We start from the raw sequence: 12979 nt of genomic DNA, 5'->3' as shown, positions 1-12979 counted from the left end.
CTGCCTGACCTGCTGATAGGTGGTCATGAAGCTGCACAAAAGGTCATCTAGGGAAAGAAAGGAACACGGGGCTGAGCCCATAATTAGCATTCAGTGGCTACCAGGAGCATGACTTTGCACAGGAGACACATCAGAGAGGTAGAAGAAAGACAGGAATCAATGCAGAGCATTTGGTCTACTGCGATGTTGAGTAAGGAGACAGAGAAAGGTCGGGTGTGCTGACTTAGAAACAGTTTTGGTAAGAACTCTTTAGTGGAACGACAGGGCCTGAAGGGTGGGAGGTGGGAAAGTCAAGTCAACCCCTGAGCACTGGCTGTGATGCGCGACAGTAACAGGGCAATACCTAGAGGTGGGGCAGTCAAGTGGGAGAGAATCAAACAGGAGCGCATGATGGGAAGGAGTGCAGGGGAGAGGATCCTCGCAGGCTCCTGGAAGGGCGGGAGGGCATGGATTCCGAGCCTGAGTGGAGACTGAACCTGAGGAGGAAGGAGAGCCCCTCCCCGTACCAGGCGAGGAGGAGAAGGGGACAAATACAAGAATGGGATCATGATCAGCAGGATGGAGGAGGTCCTGTGGGATGGCTGCTAATTTTTCTGTACGACTGGAGATGAAGTCATATGTTGAGATGGAAGAGGAAGGCTACGTGTAATGTCAATAGCACACCCATGTAAATGGTCTAATTTATCTGTTATGCCACTTTCTCCCCCTACTACCAATACCTTATGTCCTGCTCATCTATTATTTGGCTGTCAACCCAAAGGATTTTCATATTTCTAAGCCGTCAAAGTATGATGTTGCCAGTGCCTCTGCCCCAGGTGACCCTTCCCCATCTGCCATTCCTGCACTTTGATCACCTACCTCTTTTGCATACCTTTCCCCTTCTATTTCTCATTAGATCTCATAAACATGACTTTTTAAGTAGTCTCCTGCCACCAGTTAGCTCGAACTCAACAGATATGACCATGCAACTTCCTGCTGTAAACCTGACTGCAGCTCTACCGTGAAGACTGCATCAACGTGGACCCCTCAATGTAAGCAGTGTCCAAGGTGCAACCCGCAGCCCCACCCCATCTCCCTTTCTACCATCCCAGTCTCATTCCAAAATGTGCCAAACAAGACACCTATGTAGAAATACAACCCCGAAAGCAAGCTCTCCACTCATTTCTGCCTCGGAACTGTAACTTAACAAAACATCTCTCTGACGAAAACACAAATTGCAAATAACCTTTATCTCCAGCTCCCACAAAGAAGATCAATACCACTTTACACAGAACAGCTGTTCCATGTATTTTCCTTCTATGTATGAAGGGGTCACGTTCATTAACACTACAAATTGTACATTATATTCAGAAATGTCAGAGCCTTGAAAGAATATGGAATTGCTGGCATTCTAGCCACTTTCCCAGTTTGCTCTCTTCCTACCTCTAAGTCCTACTTTAGAACTACTATTTTGAGATTTCTATTTTCCGAAGCTGCTTTGACCAAAGGCATTCTGTTGGCTCAGAGTGAGAAAGATGGTGGGGCGAGGAAGTGTGAGAAAATGCTAGTGTTAGGCCCAAAGAAAGCCTGACGAAGTCCAAAGACAGACAAGCTAAAGAGACTTCCGTGCTTTGAGATTCTTTAAGTCTGTGTGTGTGCCTTTTCTTCTTCCAATGACCTCTCTCCTCATCACGTGTCCTTCGTTAACAAAAGGTTTCTGGATCAGAGAATTCACTCTGTGCTCTCCTTCAGACACTCCATTCACTTTACACCTTTTATTACAGTGGCTTAACATCACCATACAAGAACAAGAGTACAATATACCTTCGTCTAGACATCCCTACATATTAAAAATGATATGGCCACACCGCAGAGGATCCAGACATAAGCACTTTTAAAGCCAGAGTTTGGGAGATGTGATCTGAATGCAAGTATCAAAAAGGAACTAGCTGGTTAACCCAAAAAAGAAAAAAACATATTATGACTTGAAGCCATAAAAAAGTAAGAAATTCAAACTCTTTTCAGAATTTTAGGTACCTACAGAGCCAAAACTTTTTAACACTGAAACCAGCTACTAAATCCCAATCCTTAAAAATTAAACATATACGTTTTGATAGTTTAAGTACAGACCCAGAGGGATACAGAAAACAGATAAAGCTTCTCCTGGCTCTGATTCAAACCTTGGGACATTTTCAAGGCTATGTCTGATGAACCTTTCCTGTCAGTAAAGTCTTTTCAGTTTAAATTTCTATTCTGTAAGTTTATGTCCTACAGTTATCTGCTGCCAGCTTCAGGCTGACCTCACCAAGAGAAGTAGGGCAACTTTAGAAAAGGAGCTTGGTATGCTTTGTAGTACTGGACCAGAACCAGTAAGGACAGTACAGTCTTTCAGATTTCTCATTCCGGGAGCTTAAGACGAAAGTCAGGCATAAACCTTAGGTTAAGTGCCTTTTTGACCCGATTCCTGGTAAGTACCTGCGTTCAGAGATGTGTTCAATGCACAGTCGCTGAGCTTCTAGGCACATGGCACTGGGAGGCTTCTGTCAGGCCGGGGGAGCGGCGGTCTGACTGTGCCGCACGGTACCAGAGGCGGGTCCTACGGGTCAGGGGCTTTTACGTTTAGCTCAAAACCACTTGCCCTGAACTTTCAGGCCTTTTCATTCAATGTGCACGATTTCACAGGAGTGCTTTCTCCAGGCTGCACCTAGCCCACCCGACGCCAAGAGACTCACTGCGAAGTGCAGCGAGGTCCCCGCCGAGGACCCGTCCGGGGCGGGGACGGCCCAGGAAGCCCACAGGAGAAGCCCGAGGAGAGGCCCCGGAGGGCCAAGGAGGGCAGGCCACCCACGGCCTGGCTCCGGGGAGCAGAGCCCAGGCGCGCACCTTCATGAACTCGTCCTTGTCGAAGCAGAGCGTGTCCGGCCCCTTAGGCAGGTTCATCTTACTTCTCTCCATCCCGCCGGCCACCGCCTCTCAGCACCGACACTCGAGCGAGGAGGAAAGGTAGGAGGCTGCGCTCCCCAACGCTACGGGTGAAGCCACGGCGTTTCCACCGCACAGAAGGCACCGCTTCCTCCAACATGGCAGCGCCCCCGCCCGGCCAATGAAAGAGGACGCCGCAGGCCCGCCTCCGCCTGCCTCCGCCAAGAGAGGCGCGCAGGCCCTACCGTCGAGCCAGCAGGTGATGCTGCCCCCCAGCGGCGGAGGGCGACACTACAACCTCCCCGTTTCTGCAGGGCAGTCCCGCCGCTGGTGATGCCGGGTGAGCGGGAGAGGGGAGGGCGGGGAGGGTAAGGGGCGCTCCATCCCCACCTCGCCCTTTCCCTCGGAAAATCGGCCTGCGAACCTCTTCGAGGACCTTCTTCCGAGATTGTCCCGCGGAAAGCATAGCCGTGGCGGGATGCTGGCCCTTTACTTCTGCGGCCGGTTGTCCAGAGAGGGGGGCGCGTCCGGGTGTCAGGCCTCCGGTCCCCGTGCGCCACCGCTGCAGCCGCCTGGGCGCGGAGGCCTCTGTGGGAACCTGGCTTCCGCCCTTAGCCCCGGCACCCACCCGCGAGCATGGCTTCTCCCCCGCTGAGCTTGGCTCCAGCGATCTGTAGGGAGGAAGGTGGTCAGCTGGCAGCCTCGGGTTGTCTGGGCAGCTCCCAGCTCCACTTCGGCTCAGCTGCGGAGCGACCACAAGTTTGGGTTCTCAGAGCTCTTAAAAAATCACCTCGCTACCGGCCGGCCGACAAAACGCAGCCAACAAGTAGATGTGCGAGCATGTTTATGTCCAGTCCGCTCTAGAATGGGCGGAATCCTGTGTTTGTGGCTAGCGTTGGTTCCATCGCCACACCTGCCCCCCCCCTCCTGCCGTCCACCCCACATTTATTTTGAGATTTTTCTTTCCTCTTCCCTTGCTCTTTCTCCCACTGTCCTCCCCTTTAGTGGGAATGTCATGGTCAAATGATGATTCATTTATCTTTTTTTTCTCTGTGAGACTCTGACAGCTCAAACCACAGATCTCACGCGCGCCCTTCAGGCTGCAGCTTTGCTGTAATAGCCCAGGACTGGGCTGCCCCTCCCAATGCTGTGATCTCCTAGAGATAGCATGAGCAGTCCTTAGAAAGTGATGGGACACAGCAAGACAATGGCTTACAGTGAGTCTTGCATTCGAGTCACTCCAAACGGGAAAATGGTCACTTTTTTTTTAAAACGTGAGTACAGGGACGCCTGGGTGGCTCACTTGGTTAAGCAGCTGCCTTCGGCTCAGGTCATGATACCAGTGTCCTCAGATGGAGTCCCACATCGGGCTCCTTGCTCAGCAGGGAGCCTGTTTCTCCCTCTGCCTCTGCCTGCCATTTTGTCTGCCTGTGCTTGCTCTCTCCCCCTCTCTCTCTGATAAATAAATTAAAAAAAAAAAATCTTTAAAACCTGAGTACAGAATCTGAAACAATACATTCCCTAGCAGTGGGCCTGGCAAGGTCTTGTTGAGGAAAACGTTCCCAGTCAATATCCAGAGACTATGACAGGTAGGATGAGAGCTGGAATCTTATTTGGAGAATCAGAATAAATTGCCAGGGGAGCAACTATGAAAGTGCATTCTATGCCCTGTTGTGGTCATTTGGATATAGGGAATGAAAGCCTCATTATTTGGTCTTTGTTTGTTTACTCTTATTATGAAAATTCTCAAGCATACACCAAAGTGTGTAGAGCAGAAGAATCCCAGCCCTTCCGAGTACTTATCACTCTGCTTCCCCAACTGTTTCATAGGCCCTCCTCCTTCTACTGCCCCCAAAGTGCCTGTATTTTTGTTCTTGGGGGAGAGGGGAGGTCTGGAATATATTCTAAAGTAAATCCCAAACATCACATCATTCCCTGCTCCCCAAATACCTTGGTTTACACATCAAAGAAGGAGGAGGAAGAGGTGGAGGAGGGGAAGACTGAGAAGAGGAGGGATGAAGAAGAGAGATTTCCGCACAGGCCCACTATGCCAGAATCAATAGGTCTAATAAGCTATTCCGATTGGCTCTGAGAGGCATGACTTTTAGCCTCTCAGACTTTTAGGGCCACAGTGCTAATAAGCGACAAGGGCAAATTCAGGCAGCGCAAACAGCAAGGCCCACACTCATCACCAAGGCACCGAGGGAGGGGGCAAGGGTGCCAGACCGACGGAACAAAGGTGTCTGGGAACCCCACCTGCCCTAGAAGTCCAGATGAGCGAGTAGTTGAACTGTTTTTTACCTTCATTGTCATTCCTTTCTGAAATTATTGCCGGTCTTTGGTAAAGACATGAACCTGAGCTTGTGCAGCCTGGGGTACTGATCTTGGGGTTGCTGAAGAGAATAGGTGCCAACAAAGAATGAAAATCCCTGCTGCCTGTTCTCCTTCCGAGAGTCAGGAGGGAACAGTCAAGACCCCATACAGTGCACTGCCACTTGGAGCCCTGGCTGTGGCAGTGGCGTGGCCCACCAAAGCCAGGAGCAACAGGCAAGACCCCAGACCCCAAATGCTAATGGAACACCCTGGGGAGGACGAAGGAAAGGCAGAGAGTCAGCAGAAACCTTCCCAAAGGACATTTCCCTCAGTTTCATCTGGGAGCTGACATTCAGCTGGTACACACCCCTTCAGCCACACAAAGTTTGGTGACTAGCCTCTGGCCAGAACCTGCTGTGTGTCTCCCTACCCTGAACCCTTCCCAAGATCCCTACCATGGCCTCAGGATCCAGGCACTGGGCGTGTAACACTTGACTCTGCAGGGGTCCCCAGGCCAGCTTTTGGTTAGTTAGTTGTCCACGCTGTTAAAGATTTGACTACTGTCACATGTTTGACTCTCGTCTTTGGTGATGGTACCTATTTCATAGGAAATAGAAGCTGGAATCCAGGAAACAGGCTGGAAGATGAAATTAAAAAGTGGATACAAAGCTTCTAATCAGAGCCAGACACAATCGGCGGTCAACTATATCCCAGTCTCTCCCCTCTTCTCTGATCTGTACTTTCCTTAATGAGGAATGAGACTTTAAGTTGACTTTTTTTTATCTTCTAGTCTCTCTCTCTTTCTCGATTCCCTAACTTGCCTCTCTTGCCTTCATTTCATCCTAGAGTTTGTGCCCACGACTTCTTTTCTAAGTAAATATTAACCCCCTTTGACTCTGAATCTCTGGAAAATTCTCAGTTCCCTATTTTTGCTGGCACTGTGACACGTCCTCATTTCTTCTTCCCACTCCTCTCTATTTATAGTTTTCACATTTTTTTTTTGGCAGGTTGGCTACAGAACACTCAAAAATTGCAAAGAGAAATATTGTGTTCTTGAAATTCGTCCGAGCATTTTTTTCCAATATCGTCCTTATGCTCTTCTGATCCTCTCTTGAACTGTTGGACTAAAGCAGCTGACGCTTCCACCAGCAACCAGAGTCATCCTGTCCACTACTGTGGGAACAGAGGGTTTCCATTTGGAACTGCAGACTGAGCCTAAAGTCTGGTGGCCCTTTGGTGCCAGGATAGCAGGTATGGGATGAGTGGGACATGGAGGACAAGCATCATGGTAGAGGTCTCAATTCGACCAGGAAAGCTCACAATGAGCCAACAGGTCCATTTCAACATCTTTGGTATTTTCCTTATAACCTGTTTCATTCCAGAGTGGATTTGAGATTATTTAGTTTGATTCTTAAATGTTTCCCATTCCAACCAGAAACAGACTCCTCCTACGGGCTCCCAAATTCTGCCTCATCTTCCTAATCAGTTAGTACCCCAAATTGGGTATGATAGTGCCAGAACATTCTTCCATGTGTATTTTATAACAGACTAGTACTTTATTAGTTTTTTTTCAAACTAATAAGAATGATAAGGGTAACTTTTTTTTCTTTTAAAGCATAGGCAAAATCACGAAAGACATTGAAATGAACCTAAAAGATTATAGTGTCTTCCAAGGGAAAACAGGTGTTGTCTCATGTACCCTTCTGGGCTGACCAATTCTATGGGATATTCTGTGCCTTTCTTGTCTTTGAGCTATTTTGCAACTCTATAGATTGTACATAATTGATGTGGATGCAGATGATCTTGTCTAGCTATATGTAAATGAATTTTGTCCACTGGAAGTACAGTTGACCCCCTTTCCTTTGGTAGAAGGCAGTTTTGCATCCATTTGCATTCTATTTGCATATCTATTTGCATCTATCAAAGCAAATTCGTTTAAGTATTACTGATTGTATATGTGTCTGCCTTGAGATTCTTGCTTGAAGTGGTGGTAACATCTTAGTGGTTCCCGAGCTAATGAATGAATTAAACAAAATCCCTTCAGGCATTCATCCCATATTTGTAAAATGGTCCTTATTTAATCTTTTCGAGAAAATGATACACTAGCAAACCATGACAAGATTCTGGTAAATGAAAAGTGCAATGAAATCAAATCGGAATGAATTTTAGAATTACCTTCAATGTGGCCAATGCTATGCCAGAGGCAGAGAATGAATGAATCTCAAAGACATGGCTTCTGGCCCCCAGGAGATACAGTAATCTGTGTTAACATTGGCATGCCTGAGAAATGCATGTGACATTCCCATCAGGGTTTCCCCGGGGGTTCAGTTAACCTTTCTCTTCCAAGCTACCCTCTCTTGTAGTGATATCAACTGTGCCCTTGGTTTCAGCTCCCATTCCCTAGCCAACATCTCTCCCACTGATACATGACCATCTGTTTCTTTCCTACTCACCAGGCCCGTGTAACTGACTACCTACTCATGCTATTTCACTGATGTCCCACCTGTGCCTCAAAACCCAGCATGTTCAAAACTTGATTCATCATCGTTTGTGAAAGAATGGCTTATCCTCTTTTGTTTTGTTTCTATAGAAATGATTCTACCAATGCCAGCGGCATGCACCAGAAACCAGGAAGGAATCATACAGCTGAGCCAACCCGCTGTACTTTAAAACACTTGACCACAATTCTCCAGTGGATACTCAACCCTGGCTTCAAACTCCCTTGTCTCTCCGGTGAGTTTGCTTTCCCTCTAATGGATGACCGTTTCACACCTTCAAGACTTGCCTCAACAATCCCTACCCCCACCTCTTCTGAACTATGTCACCTCACTCCCAGCTCCTGTCCTAGGGATGAGGGAGCAGAAGGCAAGCTTAGGACAAAGCAGAAGCTGGCGCCCTACACCCTCTCCCCATGCCATATGTGTAACATTCCTCATGCACACCTGGCTGCCCTAAAGGAAAAACGATGCTTAACTGATAGAGATCCCAGTCCTGCAGGACAGGAGTCTCCCTCCATCTACGAATGTCCTAGTGACTTACAAGGAAGGAAGAAGCTTTCTCATCAATAGCCTGACTTCCAGACACCCATACCTCAGTTTCCGGAAGCCCTAACATCACCCTCCCCTCCATAAAATTGAGGGAGGCTAAGGGGAGGGAAGTGTAATAAAACTGAATTTCTTCTAAGCCCAAAGCCCACTGACAAGGATGTGTGATAGGAGGAATGTAACATATCTCCAGGAAACTCCCGACTCCATGCTTTCCCTCATTAGAGGCAAAAACAGCCTTGACTTGACAATAACCAGGTCTCCCTTATCCTGAAATTCTTCTTTAGCATATGACAGTCCTTCTGGACACCCCCTTTGTCCTCACCTTCCTCAGATTCCAGTCAACCATGCCTCTGTCTGAGCAGCTCTTTCTGCCCTTGGGTCCTGTCCCTGTGTTTTAATAAAACCACCATTTGCACCTAAGACGTCTCAAGAATCCTTTCTTGGTCATCGGCTCTGGACCTCACCCCACCAAACCTCACCTGTGTTCCAAAACTTCATCACTAGTGTCACACTTCAAGAAAATAAAAGCCCTTTGTGCAGGAATTCCCTTATCTTACCACCACCCAATCAAATCTATACCTACATTTGTATCCATTTTTAATTTGTTTTTAGACATTTACTCAACAAATATTTAGTCAGTACCTACAGAGTGCTACTGAAAGACCCGCGGATCCCCTTACCCAAGAATTCAACACTGCCACTGAAAAACCCCTCCCCCAGAAAGCCCCCTCCCCTAGAAGATAGATAGGATAACTAACCGCTTGTTTGCTTTTCTGTGAACCTCTGGCTTTTAGGCGCAGATTAGGTTATTAATTGCGTGATTAATTGCTCTTTTGCCCTTCTGTAACTGCTTGGCTTATAGAAATAATAGAGACGCCATGATGGCATTCCTACCTTCCCCCTTCTTGTTCCCCCTTCCCGCCTCTCTCCTCCCACGCGCGGGCCCTCAGAACCAATCAGCCTGTTTCGCCCTTCCCGCCTCTCTCTTCGCGCGCGCGGGTCCCCAAAGCCAATCAGCAAACTCAACATATGCCTTTTTCAAAAGTTTAAACTGTCCACCAATCAGTTGCGCCCCACCCAAAACTTGTTTGTACCTGTCTATAAAAACCCAGCACCACCCCAGCCGGGTGTGCTCAGCTAGCAGGAGCTGCTGACCACCTGCAGGCGCGCGCTGACCACCCGCAGGCGCCTGCGTAACAATAAAGAACCTCTTGCTGATTGCATCCAGTGGCAGTGTTGGATTCTTGGGTAAGGGGATCCGCGGGTTTTTCACCACAGGATGCAAACAGCAAGAGGTTCTTTATTGTAGCACAGGCTACATTTGAAAAAAGGCATACTTGGTGTTAGCGGATTGGCTTTGGAAGACCCCCTCGCGCGAAGAGAAAGGCGGGAAGGGGAAACAAAGAGGGGAAGTTTGACCTTATTACTCAGCAGAAAGACATCCTGTCTATGTGACTATGCAGCCCCCTGTCTACGTGACCTACGTGACCAGGCAGCCCCCTTGCCTATGCGACCATGCCTCGGCTATTAGGAGAAGGTATCTTGTCTAAACAGGAGACAAGTGTCATGCCCTACAAGCCAAGCAGTTACAGAAAGGCAAAAGAGCAGTTACATTGAATTCAACCCTGGGGGAAGGGTCTTTGCACTGCAAGGGGAGGAGGGGTACTCTTACACAACAAAAGAGCAGTTAATTAGTTAACGACGGGGGGGGGGGGGCGTCTTTCACTACACACTGCCCTGAGTGTTTGTAAATCTGTGGCGAACGACACAGAAAAGTCCCTGGCATCATGGAATTTACATGGTAATTGGAGAAATGTACAAGAAACACAGAAAGAGTTGAAGACAGAGCAGGTTTATTGAGAAGAGCAGACATCCCCAGCTGGGGTTTGTTCTTCCTTGTGCCTGGGATTTGTTCCCTCCAGCCCTCTCCAGGACTCCACTCCCAGGGTCAATATCAAGTTCTTGTTCCAATGGATCCTTCCAGTCAGAAGACAAATGACCTTTTTCTTAAAAACAAAAGGAAAAAACCCAAAACAAAGATTTCCTTTAACCTTCTATCTTTCTATAACAACCTCCATATTTCTCTCCCCACCTCATTCCCAGCATAGCTTGTAAAATATTTGTCTACACCTGTGGGTGTAGGGTACCATGTCCCCAAGGGTAGCTGAAAAATCTCTATAAAGAATCCTTATGTGCAGATCATTTTAAGGGAGTCCATTTCCAGATCCAAACTCCATGTGTGCTCTGTAGGATCGATGATATGCCCATTCTTGGGTCTGATATCAGGATACTCCTCTCCTTCCTGGAAGATCAAGACACTCCTCTCAGATCTTATTAGAGTGTAGGACTTGGGCTGATACCAAAGTTGAAATACCAGTTTTGTTTCAAATAATGCCCTTCTGTGGGCAGTCCTGGGGCTTCACCTTTAGAGCTTCCTCTCCTTATTAAGGGTAAAGGTTAACATCAGAAAGGGGATTAGGGCAGATGTTGGAAGTGCTCAGAATAACAATCAGTTTTGGTTAGTGACACTCATTCCTTCATATTTAAATTAAACTACATATTTTTAGGGACATAATAGGGAAAAGCACAAGTAAGGATTTTAATGGTTTCATTCCATTCCAGTGTGGTTTGGGAAATAAAATAACAAAAAATGAGACTGTTCTGCTTAAAAAAAAAAATCAACTTGTAGCAGGCAAATGTTACTCCAATGAAGTCAATCCTTTCCTATCTCATTTTCTTTTTAAAGATTTATTTATTTATTTGGTAGAGACACACACACACACACACACACACACACACAGAACACAAGTAGGGAGAGCAGGGGAGGGAGAAGCAGGCTTCCTGCTGATCAGGAATGTGAGCCTTCATCCCAGGCCCCTGGGATCATGACCTGAGCCAAAGGCAGCTGCTTAGTGACTGAGCCACCCAGGTGCCCTCTATCTCATTTTTTAAATGTTTAATATTTTCAACACCTAGTTAATAAAATATACATATATTGTGATGAAAAGTTTATGATTAAAAAGTTTCAGATGCCCACTTAAAAATGTGCAAGGTGTGTGAATTCTCATAGGTGGTCCATGCACCGAACACGCCTATCACTAGCAAACGTGGATGTACTCGGTGTCTCTAGGTTCCCGCTTCCTTAGTGCCCTCTTAATCACATGGTTTCTCTTCCTACCATCCTGGACCTGTATTCTCAATTTGCTTCTCTATTTCATCTCTGCCCCTTTGAAGAGCTTGATTCTGGGTCTTCTGTAGCTATGCGTCCACTCTCTCTCTCTCTCTCCCTCCATCAGGCTTTCACAACCTAGCACTATTGATACCTGGTGGGTGATTCTCTGCTGTGGGGCTGTCCTGTGCCATGCAGGACATTTAGCAGCATCTCTGGTCTCTAGCCACTAGATGCCAGCAGCAACCCCCCCCCCAAGTGGTGAGCACCAAAAATGTCACCAGATATTGTTCAATTGGCCCTGGGATCAAAACTCCTTGCCTCCCAGCCCCAGTTTAAAAACCACTGCTTTAGCCGATTCCATTCAGCATCATTGATTTAAGTTCTTTGTAGAAGCTGAAGGCTCTGAAGTTAACGTCTTTAATTCTAACCCGCTCTTGGAGCTGAGAATCACATGGCCAGCTGCCTGCAGCATATTTCTCCATGAATATGCAACAGGAGTCTTATTTTCACCATGATTTCTATCCTGCTCCCTCCTCACCTGCTCCTGTCCCAGTCTCCCCATCTTAGTAAACAGCATCCCCACCTCCTACTGGCTAAAGCCTCAGCCCCTGGGATAAATTCCCCCTTTCCCTTTTCTCGTATCTAATCCATCAGCAAAACCAACTGATTTGACCTCCAAAACAGAAGTCAGACTTGCTCACTGCTCTTTATATCCACTGCTCCCATTTGAATCCAAACCCTGAAAATTTTTTTGCACTTCAGACACTGTTAACAGTCATTGGTCCAACGACTACACCTACACAGATATTTTACAAGATTGCTAATCACCGCCAAGTTGCCAAATCCAATGATTAACCCTCAGATCCAAATGACTCAACCTGTCAGTCCTATAGACATAGAAGTCCCTCCACTTCTCTGGAAATATTCTATCTTTTTCATCATGATCTTGGCTCTCCCTTCCTCTTCCACACTGGTCAGTGATGATGGCTTCTTTCCTGGGTGGGTTTTTTTGAGCTTCCTGACCTTTAGACATCAGTCCTGTGCTCTGGGACTCGGACCTTCTGCTTGAGTTTTCTGTTGTGTTAAAAAAAAAAAATTCAGCTGAGTACATTTTAAAGAACCTATTGGCTTTATTCAATGATTCACGAAATGGGCAGCATCCTGCTTGCAGACTGAAAGGAGCTGGGAGGAGCAGTACAAAATGAAAGACTTTTATAGGCAGAAGAGAGGAGGAGCAAGGAAGTCACGTCAGGCAAACAAGGCAGGTTGGTTATGGCCAGGTGACTTGGCTTCTGGGGATGGCAGGGGTCCGAGGGAGTGGGGATCAGGTCTGCTTGCCTGGGCTCAGATTCCATTTCTGGGACAGCTGAAATCAAAATTAAGTCTGGTTTGGGGGACATGGGGCTTAGCATAAGCAACTCCATTTTGGGCCTCTTGTTTTGTTTTTAATAGTTACTTCATAACAAATAATAACAAGTTTAGTAACTTTAAACAGCTCAATTTACTATCCTACCATCTCTAGCTGTCAGGAGGCCAGACACAGCTT

The 12979-nt window shown here is 47.1% G+C and overlaps 1 protein-coding gene and 1 long non-coding RNA gene across 10 annotated transcripts in view; one reads left to right on the top strand and one right to left on the bottom strand.

Moving 5' to 3' along the window:
* Positions 1-3148, bottom strand: part of LOC309858442 (conserved oligomeric Golgi complex subunit 2-like) — a 29527-nt gene extending 26379 nt beyond the window's left edge. For 3 of the 8 annotated variants that reach the window (XR_014308191.1, XR_014308192.1, XR_014308193.1), the window contains exon 1: positions 2863-3147. Coding sequence is in view for 1 of the 8 variants with exons in the window: in XM_082751134.1 (XP_082607260.1) it covers positions 2863-2934 (72 nt within the window). In the remaining 7 variants the exon portion in view is untranslated. Of the gene's footprint in view, positions 1-2862 lie in introns of all 8 variants that reach the window. The other 5 variants (XR_014308194.1, XR_014308195.1, XR_014308196.1 and 2 more) reach the window with 3 other exon arrangements.
* On the top strand, positions 2787-8681 carry LOC309858443. 2 transcript variants are annotated; one of them, XR_014308198.1, is made up of 3 exons: positions 2787-3241; positions 6222-6465; positions 7805-8681. It is a non-coding gene; the product is annotated as an uncharacterized lncRNA (long non-coding RNA). The 2 variants fall into 2 exon arrangements; XR_014308199.1 differs by lacking the exon at positions 2787-3241 and adding an exon at positions 3276-3727.
* Positions 8682-12979: the final 4298 nt, after the last annotated feature.

The sequence above is a fragment of the Mustela nivalis genome (assembly GCF_964662115.1).
Source record: "Mustela nivalis genome assembly, contig: HAP1_SCAFFOLD_2481, whole genome shotgun sequence".
NCBI classification, from domain to species: Eukaryota; Metazoa; Chordata; class Mammalia; order Carnivora; family Mustelidae; genus Mustela; species Mustela nivalis.
Note: the sequence above shows the minus strand (reverse complement) of the source record. Positions and strands in the feature narration are given on the sequence as shown.